This window comes from Phalacrocorax carbo, chromosome 7 (assembly GCF_963921805.1).
Source record: "Phalacrocorax carbo chromosome 7, bPhaCar2.1, whole genome shotgun sequence".
Taxonomy (NCBI): Eukaryota; Metazoa; Chordata; class Aves; order Suliformes; family Phalacrocoracidae; genus Phalacrocorax; species Phalacrocorax carbo.
In genome coordinates this window covers 27,427,926-27,451,685 of record NC_087519.1, presented here as the reverse complement: position 1 = coordinate 27,451,685, position 23,760 = coordinate 27,427,926, and the positions used below count along the sequence as shown (strand labels likewise).

The 23,760-nt window shown below is 40.3% G+C and overlaps 1 protein-coding gene across 3 annotated transcripts in view; it reads left to right on the top strand.

The window, feature by feature from the left end:
* Positions 1–21,227, top strand: part of STAG1 (STAG1 cohesin complex component) — a 205,751-nt gene extending 184,524 nt beyond the window's left edge. For 2 of the 3 annotated variants that reach the window (XM_064457181.1, XM_064457179.1), the window contains 9 exons: positions 1,765–1,866; positions 3,319–3,467; positions 4,542–4,670; positions 8,894–9,099; positions 12,983–13,154; positions 15,894–16,004; positions 16,952–17,066; positions 18,797–18,877; positions 18,963–21,227. In XM_064457181.1, the coding sequence (XP_064313251.1) occupies positions 1,765–1,866; positions 3,319–3,467; positions 4,542–4,670; positions 8,894–9,099; positions 12,983–13,154; positions 15,894–16,004; positions 16,952–17,066; positions 18,797–18,877; positions 18,963–18,986 (1,089 nt within the window). In that variant the 3' untranslated portion in view covers positions 18,987–21,227. The remainder of the gene's footprint in view (positions 1–1,764; positions 1,867–3,318; positions 3,468–4,541; positions 4,671–8,893; positions 9,100–12,982; positions 13,155–15,893; positions 16,005–16,951; positions 17,067–18,796; positions 18,878–18,962) is intronic. The other variant, XM_064457180.1, reaches the window with a different exon arrangement.
* Positions 21,228–23,760: the final 2,533 nt, after the last annotated feature.

Here is a 23,760-nt window from a genome sequence, read left to right as displayed (position 1 = left end):
AGTGTTGGGACCCCTTTTCCTCTCCCCTCCAGTGCAGCAGTTAAAGGTTGAACACTTTTGAAGGCTTTTCCAGCCTTATTTGATTTCTTGTGATAGTTTTTCTGTTCTAAATTACACCTGGCACTGAGAAGCAGTAAGCTCAGAACTTCCTCTCCTATGTAGCAGGAGTGCCTTATTGAAGGCAGCATCAAAAGTCAGTCCTACAAGGTGCTGAGTATTTCCAGAAGGCTCATCTCTACAGAGAATTTCTTATCCTGCTCCTCAAATTCATTCCTAGAATCCACAAATATCACACTGCTCAGTGTCATATTTGACTGGGATTCTCCCAGTCTGGGTGCTTCCCATAAGGAAACAGGGGTTTTGTGGGGAAGAAAAAAAAAGATTGTTTTAAACAGGAAAGCAGTAAAAAAAAAAAAAAAAAGCTCTGTATTGTACTGCTGTAAGTGGGTATGCATTAACTGAATGTCTTACCAACTTACGCTGCTTCTATACAGTATTTAGGCCCAATGAAGTTCAGGAAGACTTGCTGCTCAGCTCCTACTGCACCCTGTACTTATGAGTTTACCTGCCAGAAGACCAGCATATTAGCAGTCCTGACACTGCCAAGCAACACAAAGCCCCTCATATTATATCAAATTGCTGTGTACACTTCTCCTGTCTTCCTGAAAGGGATTGGTCATCCCAAAGATGACAATCAAGAAGGAAAACCTGGAGTGGGGAGCAGGTCCTCTACTGTAGATAGTATTTGAGATGATGATGTGTAATACAAAGGGTTTAAGTTTAAATCATCATCCTCCTCCTCTTGGTTAGCAGCACACAGTGCAGTAAAATCCCCAGTGCACACTCCAGCCGTCAGCCAGGTCACGGCTCAGCGTTAGTCTTGCTTTGGGATATTTTTCCAGAGCAGGAGTTTCAAACTGAAGCTGTCACACTCCAAGTTAGTTTCCTACCCGCTGCTCTAGGTTGGTTGTCTCCTCTCCCCACACCCTTCCTCCTCCTGAAACTGGGGGAGAGTGAGAGAAATTTATTTTAAATTGGAATACAGCTAGAAGGATCTCTGTACCAAAGGCGGCAGGAGCAATATTTAAGAGGGAATGACAATAAGTGGTTGCAAATGCAGAAATATTAATCAGGCTGAAAGAATACTGGTTGGAGAAAAAAAAATTATATTCTCAGCCTGGAAGTTTTAATGATTATACAGGCTTTTCTACCGAAATGGTCGATACCGTGGGCTGTGGTTTTCAGCAACTATTCTTCTAACATAAAAGATGATCAGCCCTTCCTACTGACTAATTCCATACTCAGCTTTCTGGCTTCAGTGAATTCCTTTCTTGGCCATCTAACTCACCTTGCATTGTGTATGGAGCTTCACACCTGCATGCTGCTGCCTGTTCACGCCTACCTGTTGAAGGGTGTGTTGGTTCAATGTAATGATGTTTCTTAGAATTTGCAGCCATGGGTCACTTCCATCAAATACTTAATTGGGGAAGGAAATGCTCTTTTGTTTGTTTTTCAACATATTTGTAACAAAAGATAGTAAGTACGGAAGTTCTTATCTCACCTCTGGGTGCAGGCTGCCAATCAGTTTAAATTTTTATATTGAAACATTGCCTCCCACTCACACAAAAAGTCTGGATTTGAGACTAGGTTTTTAGGCAACTGCAGGCTTTTTGCAACAATAATTTCTGTCAGGAAAACTCTAAGAAATTGTATAAGAGGTACAATGTGTGAATTAAAGAGGATTTTTTCCACATTTTTTGCTAGTACTACAATGACTATGGTGATATCATTAAGGAAACCCTGAGCAAAACACGGCAAATTGATAAAATCCAGTGTGCGAAGACACTCATTCTCAGTTTGCAACAGGTAAGAATATTGATTTTTGTTAGAAATGCCTCACTGCAAAAAATACTGGCCCGGATTTTCTCTGGTGCACTTTACAATGAAGTGAAAATACTACAGTTCTGTTAAGAGCTTATCTTGCTCCTCAATTTAGGCTGTCACCATTCATTTGTCTCTGTAATCTCTGTCTCCTTAAGCCCCCACTGGCAAAATTTTGGTCAGATTAAAATGGAAGAAAGTGAAAAAAGAGCCTTGAAGGCAATTTGGTCCAAGGTGATTCATAGCATTTGTTTACTGGCACCTAATGAACAAGAAGAGAAGAATTAGGATGACTTTTTCTTCTTATAATTAGTTGGAATTAATGCATCTCCTTTACATTTTATCTAAATACTGATTGATTTTTTTCAAACTTCAAACCAATTAGTTTAAGTCTTCCTGTATTGTTAAACATTTTTTTTTCCCTGAAAAATTTGCTTTGGATCAACTGTAAATTATTGACTTGATGATGAAATCTATCTTTGTTCTGCTAACAGCACGAAGCATGTGCTTCACTAAAAACCGTTTAGGCCCTTGAAGTACCAGCTATATCCATTACACAGACAAATTACTTCTATCAATTAGATGTTTTCAAATCAGCCAGGCCTCCCAAAATTCATTCCAGAGTACTAAGGGATTTCCTGTAGCAATCTGGAAGCTGAAAGTTATCTGTGAAAACTTGAGAAAAACAGAAGTACTTCCCAAAGAATCAGCAACTGTCAAAGAAACTCCTATCTTTAAAACTTGGAGAGAGGAAGAGGCCAGGTGCCATAGATCAGTCAGCCTAATACCACTTCATGAAAAAAAAAAATTAGAGAAGCTATTTGCAAATGCCTAAGTGATAGGTAACAGGCAGTATGAATTTGTCAAGGAGAAATCATGTCAAATTAAGCTTTCATTAATTATATGGTAACAGAGCTTGTGGATTTCAGAGAAGCAGTAGATTTAATGCAACTTGATTTAATATTGTCACTGACACTGTCTCCCTTGATGTACACATTAGCAAGTTAGGAAAATGTGGTCTAAATGGCAGTACCAGAAGAAGATATAGAACTGATTGGAAAACTACTGAGTAGTTCATTATTGTACTGAAAGGGCAAGCAGGCTTTGATGGCATTTACCCAGTAATGCTGTTCCAATATTCATTAAGACTTGAATGATGGAATAGCAATTTTTCTTCCTAAATTCAAAGAAGATGCTGATCTGATAGGTGGTGTAGGTATTTTAGAAAACAGCATAAGCATGCAGAACCGTCTTGATGAGTTGGGAGGATAATAGATGCAATTCAATGAAGGTAAAGTTCAAAAAGAACTGTTACATCTGTCTGAAAAAAGTCATTGTACTGTCCACTCCTAGCCATCACTGCTTAAGAAGAAAAGTCGTTTTTCAAGAAAACTGTTTTCCAGCTCACAGATTTTAACAATTGAATTCTTTCTCTAGCTGTTCAATGAGCTTGTTCAGGAGCAAGGTCCCAATTTGGACAGGACATCTGCCCATGTTAGTGGAATTAAGGAACTGGCCCGTCGGTTTGCCCTCACTTTTGGCTTGGATCAGATCAAGACAAGAGAGGCTGTGGCCACACTACACAAGTGAGTGGTGGTAAATAAACTAGATTTTTAGTTTATTTTAGATTAAAACTTTTGTTCAGCATACCTTTTCTAAAGGTACATAATCTAAACAGGTCCTGGAATAATGGTACATATTTTCTAGTTTATGTAGAAAAATGGTGGGGGGTGTACATGTATGTATGTAAGAAAGGAAGGAAAACTAGCTGCTGTCTAATTATTTGCTGGAATTTATTGGAATGACCATGTTTATCTATCTCAGGTAAAGCCACAGTGGTATTATATATATTTGTGTAGGCTGCATCTAGCAACTGTAGGTGGTTCTTTGTACCACCCACTGTAGGCACCAAGGGCTTTTATAAAAAGACATTCCACAAATATTTTGGATTCTTTTTTAAAGTGGATTGAAGCTTTTTATGTCACTGCTGTGTAGGAAAGTGTAGAAACATGCTGCTAAATTTAAATTTTGGCTTTCCAATGCCATAAAAAGGTTAAAATATTAAAGTTTGCTATCTCAGAGACTAAGTCATTAAGACTAAGATTAGCAAAGCATGATCAAAATGCTACCAGACACTTCCCTGTGCCAAGCAAAAGAAAAGTCAAGGCATGCATGTCCCCTTATTGGATAATGCAAAAGTAAATTGTATTCTTTAGTCTCAAATGATAAAGCAAAGAGAAGGCAGAGATGCATGTATCAGTGTACTAGTAGGTAAATTCTGTTCTCTGACTCCTGATGCAAAAGTTCTATCTTGTTACATCTTATGTATTATTCTTATTGTGAGCTTCTGCTGCATGCAGAGACAAGAAAGAGCCAGTTGGCTCTTCCTCCTAAGGCAGTGGCTTTCAGCACCTGCCAGGCTTCTTAGATTGTGGTAAGTTCCATCTTACCCTGTGACTAGTAATATGTTGTCTTTGAGATTGAATCCTCACAAATCGAGAGGGAACATTTGATTCCCCTTTGTCCAAAAGCAGCTGTTTGCTAGTAATGAAAAAAAAAAGTTATGATGGGATATAGGAATTCATCACAGTTCAGATTTTGGGAAACATTTTTTAATTTTCTTACAAATATCTGAAAATTTTAATATTTCTTTACTGTAGAGATGGCATAGAGTTTGCCTTCAAATATCAGAATCAAAAAGGACAAGACTATCCACCTCCTAACCTTGCTTTCCTTGAAGTGCTTAGTGAATTTTCTTCTAAACTCTTGCGACAGGACAAAAAGACCGTGTAAGTAATGCTTCATTTTCTTCTGTGGTTTTTTCTGGGCTCTGTTGATCACTGTAGTGTGTGTTTAAGCTCTCTGCTTTGAGGTTTTCACAGTCTAAGGGGGCTATAGAAAGTCCCAGTGAGACATTTCACATACCTAGTTATTCATCGTTTTATATTTTAAAGTAATAAAAATAAATGAGAAAAAGAGAATCAGACCCACTAATGAGGTGAGCCTGAGACCTCAGTAAACAATGTTCCTTAAAATTTCCCATGGGGCACTGAAAATAAAAAACAAACTTTTTTTCAGGCTAGAAGAAAAAAGAAATGAAATGTCAGCAGTGCAGAAAATTTACAGGCCCGTAAACACTGCAGTAACATCTGTTTCTGTTAGATATTTGCATAAAATGTAAACACGTATTTGTTGTTTATTCTGATATATTGAGTTGAACTGGGAAATAAAGGTTTGTCAGGGCTTCTGTTACTGGCACAATAGGATAGAGAAAGAGGCTGAGAGAGGACACACTTGTGGGTTAGGACAGAGCAGGGCGGTAGAGACCTGGCAAGCTAAAACAAGCAGCCTGAATTTGATATGGTGGGTAATGACTGCAGGCGAAATACTGGAAATTAAATAAATCAGAAGCATTGTTGATAAGATCTGAATAAAGAGCAAGAAATACTGTTTTATGAGGAACATTTGAACAGACTGTCAAGGAAAAAGAAGACTCGAGTCAAAAATCAGCCAAGCACTATGTGCCTAGTGTAGAACTGAATTCTTTGAATAACTTTATGACTGTTTAAAAAATACAATTCCCAGATCTTCTGATTTATGGTTATAGATATCTTTCCAGTCAATTTTCTGACCACGATGAGTGTAAGCCATATATATCTACTGTAAGTACCTCAACTGACTCTTTCTGTCAAACTTTTCTATAATTTTTCTGTGAGGACATTAGTTTTAAATTACTCTTCTATTAGGGTTAACAATTATAAATATTATAGCTTTGTGTTATAAGAAATGCATCTTGGTTAACTCCGCATATTTTTAAATATATACACGCTTGAACCAATTTAATTTTTTTATTGTCTTAATAATTTGTCAATTCAGCAAACACACTACAAGAAATAGTTAAATGAGTTTGAGAATTGGATGACCCAAGTGGGCTAGCTTGGCACTCAGTTTTTGAAACTGCTCTTCATTGTTACATCCCTGAATCTTGTCAATCTCTGTCCTATTCTTCAGGACAGGACTTAAAGATAATAGCACTTTATTACTATCTTCCTAGGTTCTCCTGCATCTGTTAGTTTACTAAGTGTTGTTAGCCTGATTCCTAGCTGATTTAGTGAAGCTTATCCTTCTTCTACGGTCGTCATCCCTTCCATGAGTTTCTCCAGGGTCTAAAACTTAAGGTTACATCATTCTCTACAGTTTACATGACAGCTTATTTTGACCTGATCCTTTGCACGAAATTCAGTACTTCAGAAGATCTTGAGTCTTTGCCATCTATGTTGCCATTTAAATTTTTTCCTCGAAGGTTCTCCCACTCATAGGTGCCCACATACACAACCACTGGCTTTTTTTGCAAGACTGTAAAGATTGCTGTGGTGGAATCCATTTCTCCTGACTTGATCTGTCTTCGTTGTAGTCATCTGTATCTTAAGCTATTTACTTTAGCTGAATTGAAGATCAGTGAAAAGAAAGAGGTCCTTTAGGGTGTGCTTTATCTGATCCATGCTAAATTACTTCAAGATTAGTTCAGACATGCCCTAGATTCCATTGGCTGTGGTGACTGTGAAGAGAGTAACTTTTATGTGATAGGTAAATATATAAAGATTTCTTCTGGAGATATCTACATTCCTTCTCTTGAGAGATCTGTCATGTTTGCACCCATCTGGCAATGGCTGTGTTGCCCACAGTGCCTCACTGACATTACATACTCAGCTATACTCTGGATAGTCGATTTGCCCTTCTCTGTAGCATGACTCATCCAATCTACAGGGACCTCTCCCCCGCCCTCCAAAGGGGGCTGCCTGTGAGCAGGAAGGTACATGACCACCATCTGGTGGAGAAGTCCTGTCTACAGGATCATTTACCTCCCTCCCTGGCTTCATCTCCTTCTGGGAAGTGACTGTCCCTAAATTCAGCAGTGGGCTGTTAGGCTGGAGGCACCAGTACTCTAGCATAACTCTGAAAGCCTCAGGAGCATTTATCTGCCTGTCGCTCAGAAGTCCTCCAGCTTGGCTTCCCAACCCAAAAAATGAATTACCTGCTTGATATGTCTGCATGTGTCACCTGCCCTAGGTGCAAAATACCATTCCTATCATGGTTCAGCAAACACTTCTCTTTTGCAGGGCTTCTACTTGCTTTCTGCTTTACTGCTGGCTTTTTTATTTGGAGGGAGGCAAGGGAGATTTGACCAATTTAGGAACAGGGCAGCAACACTGGTTTAATTTAGTTTTCCTATCCTATTTAGTTAGCTTCTTGTTTTATGAGTAATCCCCAAAATCAGTGATAGTCATTTATGGATTTATTCAAATCTATGGATTTGATATGTACTATACGTTTAAGGTGCCAGGCTCTTATACTGAGCAGAAGAAGATTTATACTAATGCAGTTACAAACACACAAGGCAGATACAGGCAGGGAAATCCTGAGGAATCCAACTAACACAGTATAGGGGTGAATTGCCCCATGGAGGCATTTATTTCCATTTATTTCTCTCAAATAGAGACTGTTAGCTTAGACTAGACAACTGACTGTTGGGTGTCTGTACACAGATGAGACGGAGCCTCAGCATGGTGTTCTTACTTCTAGATATTCAGAGTTTCTATCCTTGTAGCTGGCAAGAACTACCAGTATGAAGCTCCTCTAACATGCTAAGCAAAAGTTGTCTGAAGTTTGTCATCTAATCAATGAAGAACCCCCAAGTGGTGTTAGTTTTCCCTTCTTCACAATTGGCATAACCTGTGCACTCTAGTTTTATAAATATAAATTAGATGCACGAAAAGTCCTTACTTTCCAAAATTATTCCACAGATAAATTCTTTAAAGTCATGAAGCACTCACGTGTTGTAATGTTTGGTACTGCAAAAGAGAGAGAGAATAAGCCAAGAATTTCCCATTCAATGCAAGCTTTGGATGTTACTCAGTATACACATGAAAAGGGGAAGGAAGAAGCAGTCACAATATTGAATAAAACAGTAGACAGAAAAACTGCTGTCTCTTGAGCAAAGTCATCCTAGTCACTGAAACAAAACAAAATCCCATTAAAACATGGATGTTATTGTTACCCAGGCATGTACAGTGTGGCTCCTTATCCTATTCTGATACATAGATCGCATAAGAAGGTGGAGCCTGCCATAAGCTAACAGAGGAAAAGGGAGATTGAGAGTTCATTTCCACGCAGAATTTGTGGGTTTGACTCCCACTGACAACAACCTGGTAATGTGGTACTAAATGAAATCATGATGGAAGGGTGCACCCTAATGTATTTGCGGGAAGGGTAGAGGTAATTTTGAAGAATCTTGAGGGCTCTTGTCTAAATTCTGAATGCTTGGTTCTGGAGCTTGAAATTCATCAGAATCCCTTTTATGTGGATTTGCATAATCATTTTAAGGACTACTTCTAATACCATAATTAAATAATCAATGGAAAAAGCAAAGAACTCAAATGCCCTCCAGACCATATAGAGGAGGGAGGCTCTTTCGTTCCTCCCGTAAGTTAACAAGTATGCACTGGATTCCTCCGTGGCAGGGGAACAGATTTGCCATTTTTTAAATTTAAAAATAACTGCTTGCATTTGAGGAAACCATTTTTCTTGTTCCAAGATGCAAAAGGATATCCTACATCCTCACAACAGTGGTTCTAATTCAGTCTGTCTGTTGACAGAACAGCAATATATAGAAGTGGCTTCCTCGCTATGCAGAATAGCAAAGGAATTTGTGTAGAGCGTGCTGTGAATGATCGCAGACAAACATGGGAGGAAGATGTTGGGGAGAGAATGTTTTGTGTTGTTTATCTGTGAGCAACCTGTGCACGATTAACTGTGTTACTTTGTTTTGAGGGCATGACGTGTATGCTTATTCAGTCCAAGATACAATGTCCTATCAGCATATGTTATTAAATTAAAATAAGGAAACACCATGTGGGATTTGTGCTAAGCTCTGAAAGTGAAGAGGGCTTGCAGATTAATTAAAGAGGAAACAACGTGCTGTACCTCTGTACTCATTGTCTTTTATTTTCAGTCACTCCTACTTAGAGAAGTTTCTGACAGAACAGATGATGGAAAGAAGAGAAGATGTATGGCTTCCACTCATTTCCTATAGAAACTCACTAGTTACGGGTGGCGAAGATGACAGAATGTCCGTGAACAGTGGAAGCAGCAGCAGCAAAGCCTCTTCAGTGAGGAATAAGAAAGGACGACCACCGCTCCACAAAAAGAGAGTAGAAGGTTTGTATCGTTTTAGGTTGCCTGGTAGGGGTGTTTCTCATTTTGTACATATATTACAGCTTTCCTTCTTAGGACCTCTTATGGTTTATCAACTAATGCTGAAATATGTGGTATATTCTGCACATAGTGAAAAAAAGACATCTGTTATGCAAATTCCTATCAAGTTTGAACACTACTTTATGAGAAATACCATCGTGTGTCCTTGTTCTTGTCTCTCTTCACTGAGATTTGCAGATTGAGAACTATTAAAAGCTGTTACTGAAGTTGGAAGCAGGAGGTGTTTGTGGAGTTACCTGCTCTACACCTTTCTCAGTCACAGGCTTCTGGGTTTCTGCCTATGCTTCAATCTGGCGCCATTGCTAATTAAGAGGTGTTGGAGCAAACCCAAGGCAGGAATTTGGATATAGATCTGTATTTTTGCAGGACCACTGGAGGACACTAGAAAGATGCCTTTTTTATTTAAAATGGTATTGATATCTAGTGTCTATATTTATGCTTTCTGTGACTTCAGGCATGTTTATCAGGAATTTGGCTATGGTAGCCAATTTCTTAAAAGATTACATCTGTTCCTGGTTAATCTGTGTGATGTAGTGTGTACTTTCATGAATATAAATTTACTGTTTCACTACAGAGTAGGTGCAAGTAGGATCGTTAAACTTCAGGGATTTTTCCAAGCTTAGTATCTATAGGAGTAACTCCTCAGGAATCCAGCGCCAGTTTGCCTGAATGCCTAGCAATTTCCCAAAATATTCTGCAAAAGTTTGTCCATATGCATTTCTACAATCAGGTTCATTCTCTGCTACAGCTGATGTTGAGCAGTACATGCACCAAGTCCTTCAGTTCCTTATAGCAAACCCATAGTTCGGGCAGATAAAATGCTGCTTCCTTTCTTCAGACACTGTTTGGCTTCCTTCAGGATGCCATGTTTTTCACAGAATTCAACTGCTGAGGTTTTTTTTCTTGCCTTTTGTTACTATTTTCATTCTATTTTATTGTACTCCACCAATATCTTTTTTTTTTTTCCCCTCCCTGAGAAGTGTAGTAATGGCTTTGCTTCCCTGTAAGGCAAGTCTCAGTCTTATAATGCAGTGTTTATGGCATTGTTTGCCTCAAGCTTTTTCATACCCTCCTCCTTCAATGATCAGTAGAAGGGAGAATTGACCTGGAACACTTTACGTTTGAATATCCCCTTTCCTTGCAACAGTTGTGGTCCTGAATTTTCCACAAATGTCACCGACTTAAAAATTATGTGGGCCAAATACAAGGTTACACAGCTATTTCTTTGTTTCTGAAAGATCTGAATGTACAGCAGTTTCCACTGGGAGATCATCTAGCTGTAATATGGACTATGGCAAGTCTCACTGTGGGTCTGACAGGATTCAGACGACTACAGAGGGTATGAGGGTCTGTTTGTGTTCTGCCAACACCGTGTCATCAGAAGACACTCAGGATTTCTTTTTCCTCAGGGAGAGTGGTCTATTGTCGCTGTTCACTACTGTAACCCAAAATTCCTGTTAGTAATCTGTGGCCAGAAAAAGGAGTGATGAACCCTGCCTTTCGTGGGGCGCTCTTGAGGGTGGGGTGTGGGCATGTCCATTGAATACAACAAATACAGCACTGGGTCACGATATAACATTCAGAGACATCACATTTTGAAGAACACTGGTTAGGAAGTGATTCCAACCTCCTTTCTTCTGTGTGAAACATAACAGACTTTAGATTCATAGATCACTTTGCAGACCTTCATTACTCATGAAAGCTTTTGTATACAACCTCTGTGTATAGGTCCTGGAGGGATGTATAGCTCATCATTGGTGGTTTTAGCCTGTAACAGCATAACTGCCTTTTCCTTGATAGTTGCCTTCATTGTAGAATTTGACTGCCTGGTAGGTGATAGAACTAAAAAGTTACCAGCAGGTGCTCTGTAATGACAGCAGCCACACAAGCTCTACGGCCTTTCCATACAGAGAAAGATATGCAATGCGAGTACCAAAAGTATTGGTTTAGACCTGTGTTGATACAGGGCATTTGATATCATATGTTTAAAATAAAATTTTAAAAAAATATATATATAAAAAAACAATTGGGAGGACACCACATACTTATTTTTTGGGTGCTTCTTGATGTGCAGTAGATATTAGAGATTGCGTTAAGCCCTAAGTGTACTTCCTTTTGAATCTTGGAAAAAGGAAATCCAAGAAAACCAGAAAACCTGGAGCCAGATTATCTGTATTTTTTCCAGGAATACAGATTTCTGTCTTATTTAGTATGTAGCAATAATGAGCTTATGGAATAATCATGATATTTAATCCTCAGAAATAAGCACTTACTGTTGACTCGTCTGTATAACTTCAGCTATGAAGAACCAGCCTTAACAAACAGCTGGTTGCCTACAAAGTAACTGGTGGTCTATACATAGTATGTACACAGGCCTTTGTTGTTTTTTTAATCTTTAAGTAGTTTTATAATTCTTCCAAAAGTCCTAGCTTTAATCTTAATCTGTCAGTGCAGTTACAGATGTGGGCCTCTTTAAATCCTGCTAAGATTTTTTTTTCTTTAAATTCTACTCTAAAGGAACTAAAACAAGGGCAGAGTCACTGCATAAACTATCCTTGCATCAAAGAACCATAACTGCTCCCCAGTAGTTCCTTTCTCACCTTAGTCCAGTGCATATTGGGTTCAGCAGACTGTCTGGGTTGGAGAGCATTCCCTGTTGCTACTGAAAGTAAATCTGCTCTGTGACATTTCTTCATAATGCCTTAAGGAAATCAAACTTAAATAGGATTTAAAAAAAAAAAAATCTCTAACATTATAAAAGGTGCAAAAGTAAATTCAAGAATAAATAGGCAGCTTTTTAGACAACATTTATGCCCAAAAGGTAATAAAAGGCATAGGAAAAATTAAAAGATCTATTGCGATATCCCCATCTACTTTCTCACTACACATTTCTTCCTGTTAATAAATCTGTGATCTTGTCTTCTCCTCTCATGTCATCTCCCCTGTCTTTCACTTGCTCCAGCAAGTTAAATTTTTTTTCCTACACGTCTCTTACCTACACACTTGTCTGCTCTGTCACATTCCCCTCAAGTCCACCCTCTTTCTTCCTCTCCGGTGTGCTCCCTTCACAATGAGAGCAAAGCATCCCAGCTACACCTCTAGTCACCTTCCCGTCTCCATTCCTTCTGTCTGCTCTGAACTCTAAATACACTGCCTGAAATTGCTATTTAGAGTTCACACTAGCCAGACCGCTTCTCTAATTTAAAATGTCCCCTCTATACTCCACTGAAATGGTTCTTACTGAAGTTTCTGAAGACCTCTGCTGACTAGATTTAGGGTTTTATCCTCCACCCTCATCTTAGTGCTTAAGTGTATCTTGGTTGCTGTATGCATGTGAGATTAACAGTTTTGTATTTAGATTGTGAACTTAGTAATTGGGAATTCTCTTTGTTCTATGTGTGCAAGAGACAACAATTTAGGTAGCTGCAATACAGTATTTGTTTACAATGGGGGTGTTTTGTTTGTTAAACATTTCTACTTTAAATTGTTATTGCTGGGACTAGCTGGTAGTAATCCTTCCTTAAAAGAAGGATATATAGAAGGATCAGACAAGATTAGAGCTGAAAAATTTATCATTTTGAGTATTTATCCAATTGATCTCTTAAAGGCACACTTGTTTTAAAAGACACTAAACTGCTGAAAATCAAGTTTAGAGAAGGTGCTGCAACTAAAATTAACTCCATTGAAGTGTGTCTGTAGATGGAAGGCTCTCGTTACTAATGCAAGGTATTTGTTCAGTGAGGTGGCTGAATGAATCGTGAAGGTGATAATACTGCGCTGCAAATTATTGGAACTGTGTCAGTAATTTTAAATGTTCTTTTTCTAGATGAGAGTCTAGAAGGCTCATGGCTGAACAGGAATGAAAGCATACATACCCCAGGGGCACTGCAAGCACCACAGCTCACCTCAACTGTCTTGAGAGAGAACACTAGACAAATGGGAGAGCAGATCCAGGAGCACGAGTCGGAGCAGGGATCTGAACAAGATTTTTTACACAAGTAAGTGTTGGAATTTCAGTTTCAAATACAGTGAGCCAGGCAAAGGATTTGTGTATTACTTACACAGGTAGTGTGTGGCTCCATTAAAGCAGCATTTATTTGCAAAACCAACTGGAAATGTCTTGGCTGTAGCTCAGCAATACTTTGATTATTTTCAGTTCCCAGGAAAAATATGTTGTAATGAATTCACGGTAGGAATTCCTTACGTTAAAATTCTTTCATAGCATAACGGTGTGATTATGGTTGAATCATCCTAGTGTTTGTGGCCCCAGGGTGGATTCTTTCCCTCTGCCCTATATCATAGCAGTTAAGGTTCTCCAGACATCCTAACTGAATTCTTGTACATTAACTCTTCCATCCAATTCTAGCTGCTGAGGTAGTAATCCCTGTTTCTGGGGTAACTGCCTGCAGGCAATTTTATTTTTCCCTAAATTATATATACTTTTTGTCACTCAACTCCCATTTTATCACCTCCATTTAGAGGGGAAAAAACGTCAGTTATTACCTGTCAGTAGTTTGTTTAAGAATAGAGAAGTCTGCAGATAATGCAGTTATATGATATTTCTATTAATTTGAAGATACAGATTAACAGTATCTGGTTTGAAGACTTCTAAAACTTTTATAGCCAAATTTACTGATCCAATTTACCTCTGTAAAAAAGTCATATTACACTGGCCAGGTGAAACAGGTTTCTACCAATGTGGTATAGTATGAAATAGTCAGGTTATGCCTCTTGGTTTTCCCTCCAGCTTTTGCCCATCATGTTTTTCTTGCTACATGTTCCCCACCTTCCCAATTCTTCCTGAACGAGCACTCACCCTGTTCAATCCTAAACTGTACTGCTTTGTCCTGCATTCTTTCATCATAGTATTTTCTAAATAGAAATAATTAATAATGGTCACGTCGCCTGGGAAGGTAAAACGTTCTCCAGTCTCAAACAACAAGGGTATATGTATACCACCATGCTGTACATATAAGCTCTTAAGGTCTTCTAATTTTTGACCACACGATCTCAAAAAAATCTGACCAACTTCTAAAGAAATGTACTCTTTGGATACAACCTGTTCTTCTCCCTTGCTCGTGTGTGTAACACGCACAGGCATCAGCAGCACAACAGACTAAACCTTGATGTGATCCATTGATCAGTGCCCACCACAAGAGGTACTTGCAGTTCAGCTGGCTACAAATGCATACTAATTTTTGGAGCACATAATATTTGGCATTTCCATAAATGAGTTCAGGCAACTTTCTTTCCCCGCGTTAACGATGTAACATCCCCATAAGACAGTGTGAGATAAGGTGGCAGGGTGGCCGGGCTGGTTCCCGCCGCAGGCAGGGATATGCCTGGTCTGGCGCAAAGGCCTGTCATGGGTTTAAGGTTTCCCAGCTGGTGCTGTCTGGGGGGAAGGAGGGCTGGCGTGTAAACGGGCAAACGCAAGGCAAACCTGGCCGTGGAGTTCCTCACCTACGCAGTTCAGACTGGCAGGTGATCCCAGCTGGCCACCAAGAAAGCGCAGCTGAGGAAGATGCCCTGTTCACCTCAGTCCCAGAGCAGTTTCTCACCTTAATCCCATGGTGCGCGAGGTCTGGGTTGATGTCTTACTTGCCTTTCTGAGGTCAAGGATTTGCGTCCCAATCTCCTGCCTACCTGTAGATGTTCCCATAACTTCTAGATTATAAGGAAGATGATGTGGCTCTCAATTTCTTCTTAAAATTTTTTTCTACTCTGCAGTAAAACAAAACAGAATTGCTGAAGCAAAACTTTCTTCCTGACCCTCTCTGATCTCACCTATCACTACGCTAAGTCTACCTCTGTGAACATTTAATTGGTTATGGGAAGGGCGACAGCGTCCAGTCACTGTGTTTTACTCCTGAGCCTGATGAGCCAGCACTGCCTTCGGCTGTGGGAGAACCTTCCCCTTTCCTGTGGGGGAAGTTGAACCAGGCTCTTCACCCTGCACTGGAAGCTGTATTTCTCCCATCTCAGGTGAATGCTGCCAGCAGAAAACTGTTGAGCAAAGGCAGAGAGCATCGCTCTCCTCTCCATGACTTTCAGAGCTGGATTCCACATAGAAGTTCACAGTGTGAACTGACAGTGGAGAATCCTTTCCTTTCAGCCTGGAGTTAGCTGCCACACTCATTTCCTACAGGTCAGCTTGGGAGAGCTAAAAGGTAAAATAAATACTGGGCAGTCGATGCCGCAGTACGCGAATCGTATCACATGCATTGCCGTCTACTACTGGATTTAGGTGGTATTAAAAGTACAGCCTTTAAGGTATTTACATGCAGATAAGTTACTGGACGCTTAAGTTGATCAGGGTATATATTTAAATGAAGTTTGTTTTCATGTTGTGTGAAATTTTTGTTTTAAAATGTCAGTTATTAATTTGGATCTATTCTTGCTCATATTTTGCCTGAGATAGTGAAGGAGGATTTAATAAAATAAATTTTAGAAGTGTTCCCACTTTAGGCACATGTGACACTAACAAATGAGTCATGTTAGCATTTTATGTAGCTGCTTTTATTACAACAACTAATGGATTTTTTTTGTGCACATACAGTGAGAGGAGACAAGTTGTGGAAGGGAACCCAGAAGACGTGTACAATGATGGATGTGATTTAAATATTTTATTCTGACATATGGCCAGACACAAAACTTGAGGAGATAGATACTGTCCAAAAACAGCCAACTCAAAATTGTTAGTGTTCTTGGTCATAATGCTGCTTTATGTTTGTTAGTCCCCAGATGCAGATATCTTGGTTGGGCCAACAGAAGCTAGAAGATTTAAATCGAAAGGACAGGACAGGAATGAACTACATGAAAGGGAGAACTGGTGTAAGGCATGCAGTGTAAGTTTTCAGAGCATCCTCATCTCCAGATCAGAACCATTTTAGATGACAATGCCACATTTTAAATGTTACCTTTTCTGGGTTGTTGCCAGTAATTTCTGTGACATTTTAACTCTTGTTAATGAAGGCAGAGTAACAGCTTTGGAATGCTGGAAGAGGCACGGGCCATGTGGCCCTCCAGCCCAGCGGTCTGCCTTTTAACCGTGGCCATAAGCAGGTGCCTAGTGAACAGGGCAGACAGACATGGCACGATTCCCCATGATTCTTTCCCAGCCTTCAACTGTTCCATTTCAGGGGGGTTCCATGATTTCTGTTAAGTAATTCCCCGTGAACTCTTCCAAGTTGTTGTCCAATCTTCCCAAGAACCTGTTTATGCTTCTTCCATCCACACCATCTTTTGCCGAGGCGCCCCACTGAGCAGCTAACGGAGTGAATGCACGTGGGGGAATGCTGAAGCGTTCTGTTGTACAAGGTGCTACGTGCTCTGGCGCCGATCCAACCAAGTCTTTCAGCATGTCTCTCAGCATGGGGGCCAGAGTCTCTAGCCAGATCAAGTCCTTACAGTGTTAGAAACTGGTCTTGGATTCACTGCTGGATTCCCAGGGATTTACCAGTGATCCTGGCTCACAGTGTAACTCCTTTTTGGAAAAGGGCAGGCAAACACAGTGAGGTTATTGCCCTTTTCTTGTCAGAGACAAATTTAATTACTGTTTATAATGATATTACACGGGGCTTCCTGCTTTAGCCTCTGCAAGAGCTAGGTTTGGTTTTATGTAAGATTTTCTTCAAGTTGATATTACAGAAAGCATGCTGGCTTTATTCTCAGTATAAGGTTTTATGTGAAGGCATTAAGGGATAGGATTCATGCATTCCTTTTAATGACAGAGATCATAGTTGGGAAATTTAAATGCCTGGAAATGACTTTTCCTTTCCCTTTATTTAATCAGACGAGGTCTAATGGAAGATGACGCTGAGCCCATCTTTGAAGATGTAATGATGTCCTCACGAGGTCAGCTAGAGGATATGAATGAAGAATTTGAGGACACAATGGTCATTGATCTGGTCAGTAAATTTTATTAACAGCAAGTTGAAAATGGATGAAAGATAATTTAGAAGGAATTTTTGAAGTGCGAACAAAAATTTCCAGAATTTTGAGCCTGATTTCCTGTTGACTGAACATTAAAGAGCAGAAATTATCCAGATACTCTCTAGAATCTACAACTGCAGGCTCAGGCCCAATTGATTTTTTTTTTTTTTTTGTAGAAAGACAGGAGCGTTGCTTTAGCACCTCTTTCATATTCTGGATTCAGGCAGTAGCAAGTGCCTGAAGCACCATCATGCACCTGGGACTTCTCAACCTGTGAGAATCAGGTTATGATTTATAGTGTTATGGGGTGTATCAGCACAGCCCTCTTAGAGAAGCGCTAAAGTAGCTGATCTGACTCACTGTGCAGTCAGCCAAGGGCAGGAGGAGTGCTGGTGGGGGACAGAGCTGAGACTGGCTCACCTCATCTGACTGAATATTGCACAAAGCTGTTTGTTCGGCCTCAGGAAGTACAAATGGATTCTAAAATCCAGCAACGTTTGATTCCAGTTGTTGTTAGTTGGCATTATTAAGAGGTTGGAAACAGTATCATCAAAAGGTATCGTAGGTGGTGTCGCTTTCCCTGTGCCGTTGTCACAGCATCGCTAACTCTTCTGCTGACATGGCTCACTGTGCAGCCACACTGTGGTCAAACTGATACAGCCAAGTTGGTCCTCTTCTTCTCTTTCCTGGTTGGTTTGATTTCCAGGAGGTGGGCTGGATAGCAGACCCCTAACCATAGCCTGGTTAGTTTACAGCCGTAGGCAGAGTTGTGCCGGCACAGCAGAAGGGAAAGCAAGCAGTAGTGGGTGGGCATGAGGTGATAACGTACACTGGAATTGCTCCCAGACAGGTCATGTCATCAGACAGCAACCTCGGGCGCTTCGTGGTAACGTACTGACTACAGGCAGGATTTCCTTTGTACGGGTTATAACCTTCCTAGCCTCTGCTTTCAGAATGAATACTTTCCTTGTAAAATGGGATAAAGGATCAATTTGCATTATGCACTTCACTGGTTTTATGCTTTCCTATTTCTCCTTTCATATCCAAACAATAAGGCAGAGGTTACTTTAGGACTGGCTATGAACTCTTGGAAAGAAAATTTAGGCAATAATTCAGTTCCTGCTGCTGAATACTGAGGTTATGACCAGCATTCAAATGATTACCAAGCAAAATCTCTCTCTTACTGGTAATCCAAGGCAAGGAAATGAAGGAATTGATCAAGACAGTGCAGCTCACATTTACTCTTCCGTTCCTAGGGAAGGACAACCCAGAGGATTTAATCCTCAGAAATACTATGACATCTTAAGTACCTTTTTTTTTTTCCTACATCCATTTTTTGACCATGTCAGAGCTGAAGCTTTACCATAAACTTCAGTTTTTATGCAGTCTGACCTGCAGTCCTAATGCAAGAACATCACAAAGTCAGCAAGAGCTTTAAGCGAGTCCCTAGATATGAGCACAGGCTTAAAATTACTTTAGAATCCATCAGCTTTGACCGCATTCCTTAAACAAAACGTGACTTTAGGATGTACCCTGCTATGTCAGGGCCTACATTTGTATCAGAGCTTTTATGAAAAGTCCATGCAAAGCTGCTCTGCAAAGGAAGAGGTAACGCTGTTAGTACCCGTTAGCGACAGAGCCCCGTCAGTCCTTTGTACCCAGGTAACTGATGTGATGTTCTAAAGCGGCTGACTCCTCTTTTCAGCCACCTTCAAGAAACCGGCGAGAACGGGCTGAACTGAGGCCGGACTTCTTTGACTCCGCAGCTATCATTGAGGATGATTCAGTAAGGCTTTACTAGTATTGTTTTCTGTTTATCTGAGATTATCATTACACCTAATTAATTGCTGTCTTCTGAATCATTTTTCTAGGGATTTGGAATGCCTATGTTCTGAAGTCTGGTGAAGACATTTTACAAATTTGGAACTCTATTGTTTAGAGCTAGAGGCCTATATACTGTGATAGCTTGTATGAAAACCACATTTTTGATGTGATACAGTTTGATTTTTAACCAAATGATTGAGGTCAATCCCTTTTTGTAGTGACAGAAAGAAGAGGAACTTCTTAATGACACAAAGGAATGTTGGCCAATCCAGTCACCTCAGAAGGGCTGACCTAAAAAATCATTTGTATCCCTGTTCTTGACTGTCCTGATACAGATTTTTTGGTTTTTTTTTCTGGATGAGGAGGAAGTTTTAAATTGTTAAGACAGCTGTCAAAATAAACACTGTTCTACATATGTTTTCTGAAAACAACATTGAGTGGAAACAGAACTTTTTAACTTTATTTTTCTGCTGTACAATTTAAAACGGTTTTAACATTTGCCTTTTTATGTTTTAAAAGCTAGCCATTTTTATTAAACCTATGCCTATCAGCCATTGACTAGCAATGATGCTATAAGCAGGTCGTTCTGGCTACAGAAAAGTGTTTTTGAACACACTGGATTTGATTAACGTTATGGTACGCTTATATCCTCTCATAGGCATTGAGAAGAACACTCTTATAGAAGAGGTTAGAATTCTAATGACGTGCATCTCTGCCAAAAAATTTCAGATTCTGATATGATAAACCCAGATTTTATACTCTTGAGAAGATTTATTTTTATTTATAATGGGACATAAAGTAAGAGATGTCCATGAAGCCACTTTTCCAACAGATGCTGTGTAACATTCATTTTATATAGCACATGGGGACACAAAAACAGTAAATTTTCTATTGGTACTTGCTCTGTGCATTTTTAGCAACTTATACCAGCAAATAAAGTATTCTCAGTAAAACATACAAATGGTTCTCAAGTAATCACTTTGCTGTTTTTACTACCTACTTCGAGCCCTGCCAACCCAAGGTACATAAACAGCAATCTCCTATTAAAAAAATAATTCAAGGGTGGGGGAAGGGAATCACTTTAGCATACTAAAAGCAATTTTAACTGTACCATAAAAAAAGTCTACTTTCCATGCCGTAAATACCCTTTTGCGCTATTTTTGTAAATTAATTTTGCCAGTTAGAAGTACTGTATGTGCTGCATAGAAATTTGTGCTTAGATGGTGAAGTTCTTAAGCTTACAATGGAATACAGCTACATTTTCAGTGTTAACTGTGCATATTAAGAGTAATTCTTTGGAAAAAAAAATTATGATTTTTCAAAAAAGCTAAAAACATCAAAAAAAAACCCAAAACATTCTCAGCTAATTCATTGTAATAAGAGATTTTTCAATGTGTTCAATAATTTGGAATTTCATTATGCTTCGATTTTATGACTCTGCCTCGTAGCTGCTACTTAGTTAAATCTGGCCTGAACCAGAGGTGCTGGCCATCCACAACTTGCACTGACTCGAGTATCTCCAAGAATCGGCACCAAAAACGTAAATCTTCCTTTCTGCATTCTAACTTGAGCATTTGGGATACAAAGCAGACTGACCCACTTGGAGCACAGCAGTTTTTAGAGGTGCTTTTTTTAGCAACTGCAAAATCATCATGGAGGTTTTTTCTTTTATGAGCTTATTGAAAAACAAAACAACATTAATGCCCAGTGCTTACTTGCTGGGAGGGAAAAGAATCTAATTTTAAAAACAAACCAGCATTTCACTCAGCTGAGGTTTGTTTTTTACAACACGTGCAGTTCTCAGACACAGTTGCCAAAAATGTTTGACTCGGTAATTCAGCCATTCCTCAGAAGTTGTTTGGGTAACATACAGAACCTGAGAAGTAGCTGGAACGTTATAAAACGTTACCTCCCTTCCTCTTCTGTCCACCTGAAAGTCACAGGGCTGGGCAGGAATGGCTGCATTAGATTGTCATCACAGTAATTCTGTGAGCATAGTAGCATAACAAATGCTGCCTGGTTTGGGTCATAGTCTCAGACGAACCTTGTGCTTCACAGTCCTCTGTGTGGAAAACTGATTCCTAATTTAACATTGTAGAATACTGTATAACAAACACTTACTATCGCGGTACCTGCAATGGGTTTCCAGTTCAGTTTGCAGTCAATAGGTTTTTGTATTATGAGTGTCTCCTTGATTGGTTTTGCTAGTAATTCTGTAAATTGTACATTTACAATATGAGGTTTTTTTTCCTTTTGTACAATTTAAAACTGATGCTTCACCTTTCATTTAATAAACTATTCAAAATCATGAGTATGATGAGCACACTCGTCACTATAGATGTCTCTTAAATGCTCGTTTGGACCATCACATCTTGTCATCCCATTTATGAGTAGCCAAAAGAAATACTGAAACGTAGTTCTCATGTAGTCCAGGCTTCACAGCCCGATTCCGTACGGCTGCCTTACCCATTCAGCCTCAGAGCAAAGGAAGACCCTGTCTCGTCTTTTATAATTTCTGCCCCTCCACTCTGGTGTATTTTGGGGTTTTGGTTGATCCTGGGAGGTTTTATTGTGAGATCGCTGTAAACCTGGTAAGTCGTCACACAAGGGGGAAGAGCTGCATTGTTAAAACTTCTCATCGTTTGAACTGTCATGAATTTTGAGAAAAACTTCACTCTCCTGCCCCGTATATCTGAAGTGGACTGGACCACGTGGGAAGAGAAGGAAGTGGTAAAGGCTTGGAAGGTCTAACAACCAGCTGGGCTAAAAGAAGTTTTACAGATTCCTGAAATGAAACATCCACTTGTTATTCCCATGTCTCAGAGAGAAAGGTGCTATTTTTGTCCAACCCATGAATGATTTCATCTCTGTAGTGCTAAAGAAAACTGACTTACTTGTCATCTGGCCCACTTCCTAAAGAAAAAGCTTCCCAGTCAGAAAGAGTAACAAGACACAGCAGGTGAGGAACAGGGATAGGATTCAAGGTCTGAACTGCACTCCAGGGCACCTCCCGAGACACAGCCCAAACAGTAAATCTCCAACTGCTTGTAAGTTACGCTCAACTCCTGATGCACTGTGGAACACCGTAAGTAGATTGTCATGTTTCTAAGTTCAAGGGCTGCTCTCTGTTGCAAGGATTTTATTTTGTATCTGTTGTTTCTGCAGGTGACTGGACTTCCAAGAGAATCTTGAGTAGTGTGGCCAGAGCAGCTTTCCTGTGCGTTTCCAAAGCTGGCAGAGCAACTGACTGTTTGGAAATTGAGAGGATATAAAAGGCAAATTCTTGTGCTGGCAAGGGACAGAAGAGAGGATGACGCCTATGGAACTAATGAGGTTAGGAAACAATTAAGAAAGGTTTTACTTGCTTCTTTGTGATAGCGACAACTGGGTTTCTCATTTAGTGTCTTCTCCCGACTCTGGCCAGGCCGAAGAAACTATGAGCACATTGCTTCACTTAACACAGCTTTTCCCTCTAAACTTGGGACAGCCACCAGCCACTCTCTTGGCTAGTAATTACCTTTGAAAAAATCCTCTTGGTCCTTACAAACCCTGACTACACCTTTTCTCACAGTCAACTAAGAAGTAATTTCATGGCAATGACCCCCACCATCATAACATTTCAGTTTACCTTCCCTTGTTGTTGCAGCCAGCTCTTCCCTAGGGCAGTACATACAGGCACCTGCTCAGAAAGAGTGTTTCTGCTGAGATACAACCAGATATGTTCATACAGCTAGCTTAAATGTGTTTGCAGCCAGGATAGACAGGATCTGTAACCTGAATGCATCACAAAACTCTATTACAAAAATCTGTGGAGCTGGGACTCATACATGAAATGTTCCTTCTGTCCTGAGTTTTCCCGATGATTTTTAGTTGTTGCTGTCCACCCCCCCAGGTACAGGCTCCAAGCTCCATGGCTGTACTCACTAGGGAAGAGATGCTACCTGGAAAGTCACCATCTTGCCTTTCTTCCATTTCAGGCACATGCTTGTGGCATGAACAGAAGCAGCTGCAGTATGCAGGTAGGGAGTTCTCTGTCTTATACTGTAGTGCTGTTAATGACCGAGGTTACTTACAACAGATAGGTCATTACAGGAGTTCACATACTTGGCAGCTGTTTCCAGTAGTGCTAAACATGACAGTAGCCATTACACACTACCTTCTGGGGTTGTAGCTAAAACGCAGCTTCTGAGGAGCAGAGTGAGCACAGGGCACAGGCCTGATCAGCAATAACATCTACTGCAGTGGTTCCTTGCAAGCCTGGCAAATAATCGTAGAAAAAAGTTAGGCTGGAAGGGACCGCTGGAGGTCTCTGTTTCAACCCTCTGCTGAGGGAGAAAAACCCCTACACTCAGGGAGAAGAATTTTTATGTCCCACCAGAATTGCCCTTTTTCCAACGTGGCACATTGTCTCATGTCCGCCAAGAGCAGGCTGGCTCCATCTTCTGTATCCCAGCTGTGCCCATAGCCTGGAGGCCAGTGGTACCAACCTGAGACCCAGGTTGCTGCAGCCAGCACGTTCAGGGCGGTATAGCAGAAGAACAGAACAGATTAGTCTGAGCTCAGCAAAGCCTGCATTCCAGTGCACTGAAATCCAAGCTCAGGATTTTTCTCTGTGAGTCTGTGTTGCAGGAGGTAGAGTCAGCCTCCAGAGGCAGACCCAGGGCTAGGCTTGAACTCTGCTGGGGTCTGACCGCTCAGCAGTGAGGTCACTGCAGCTCTGCCTCTCTGAGCCACCTCCAGGGCCTACAGAATGAAGGAGCCAAGGGAGCCTTTGACCTTGAACAATCAGTAACGACTCACCTGCAGCAGGCACTGCAGGTCATGCTGATTATTATCTCTATAAAC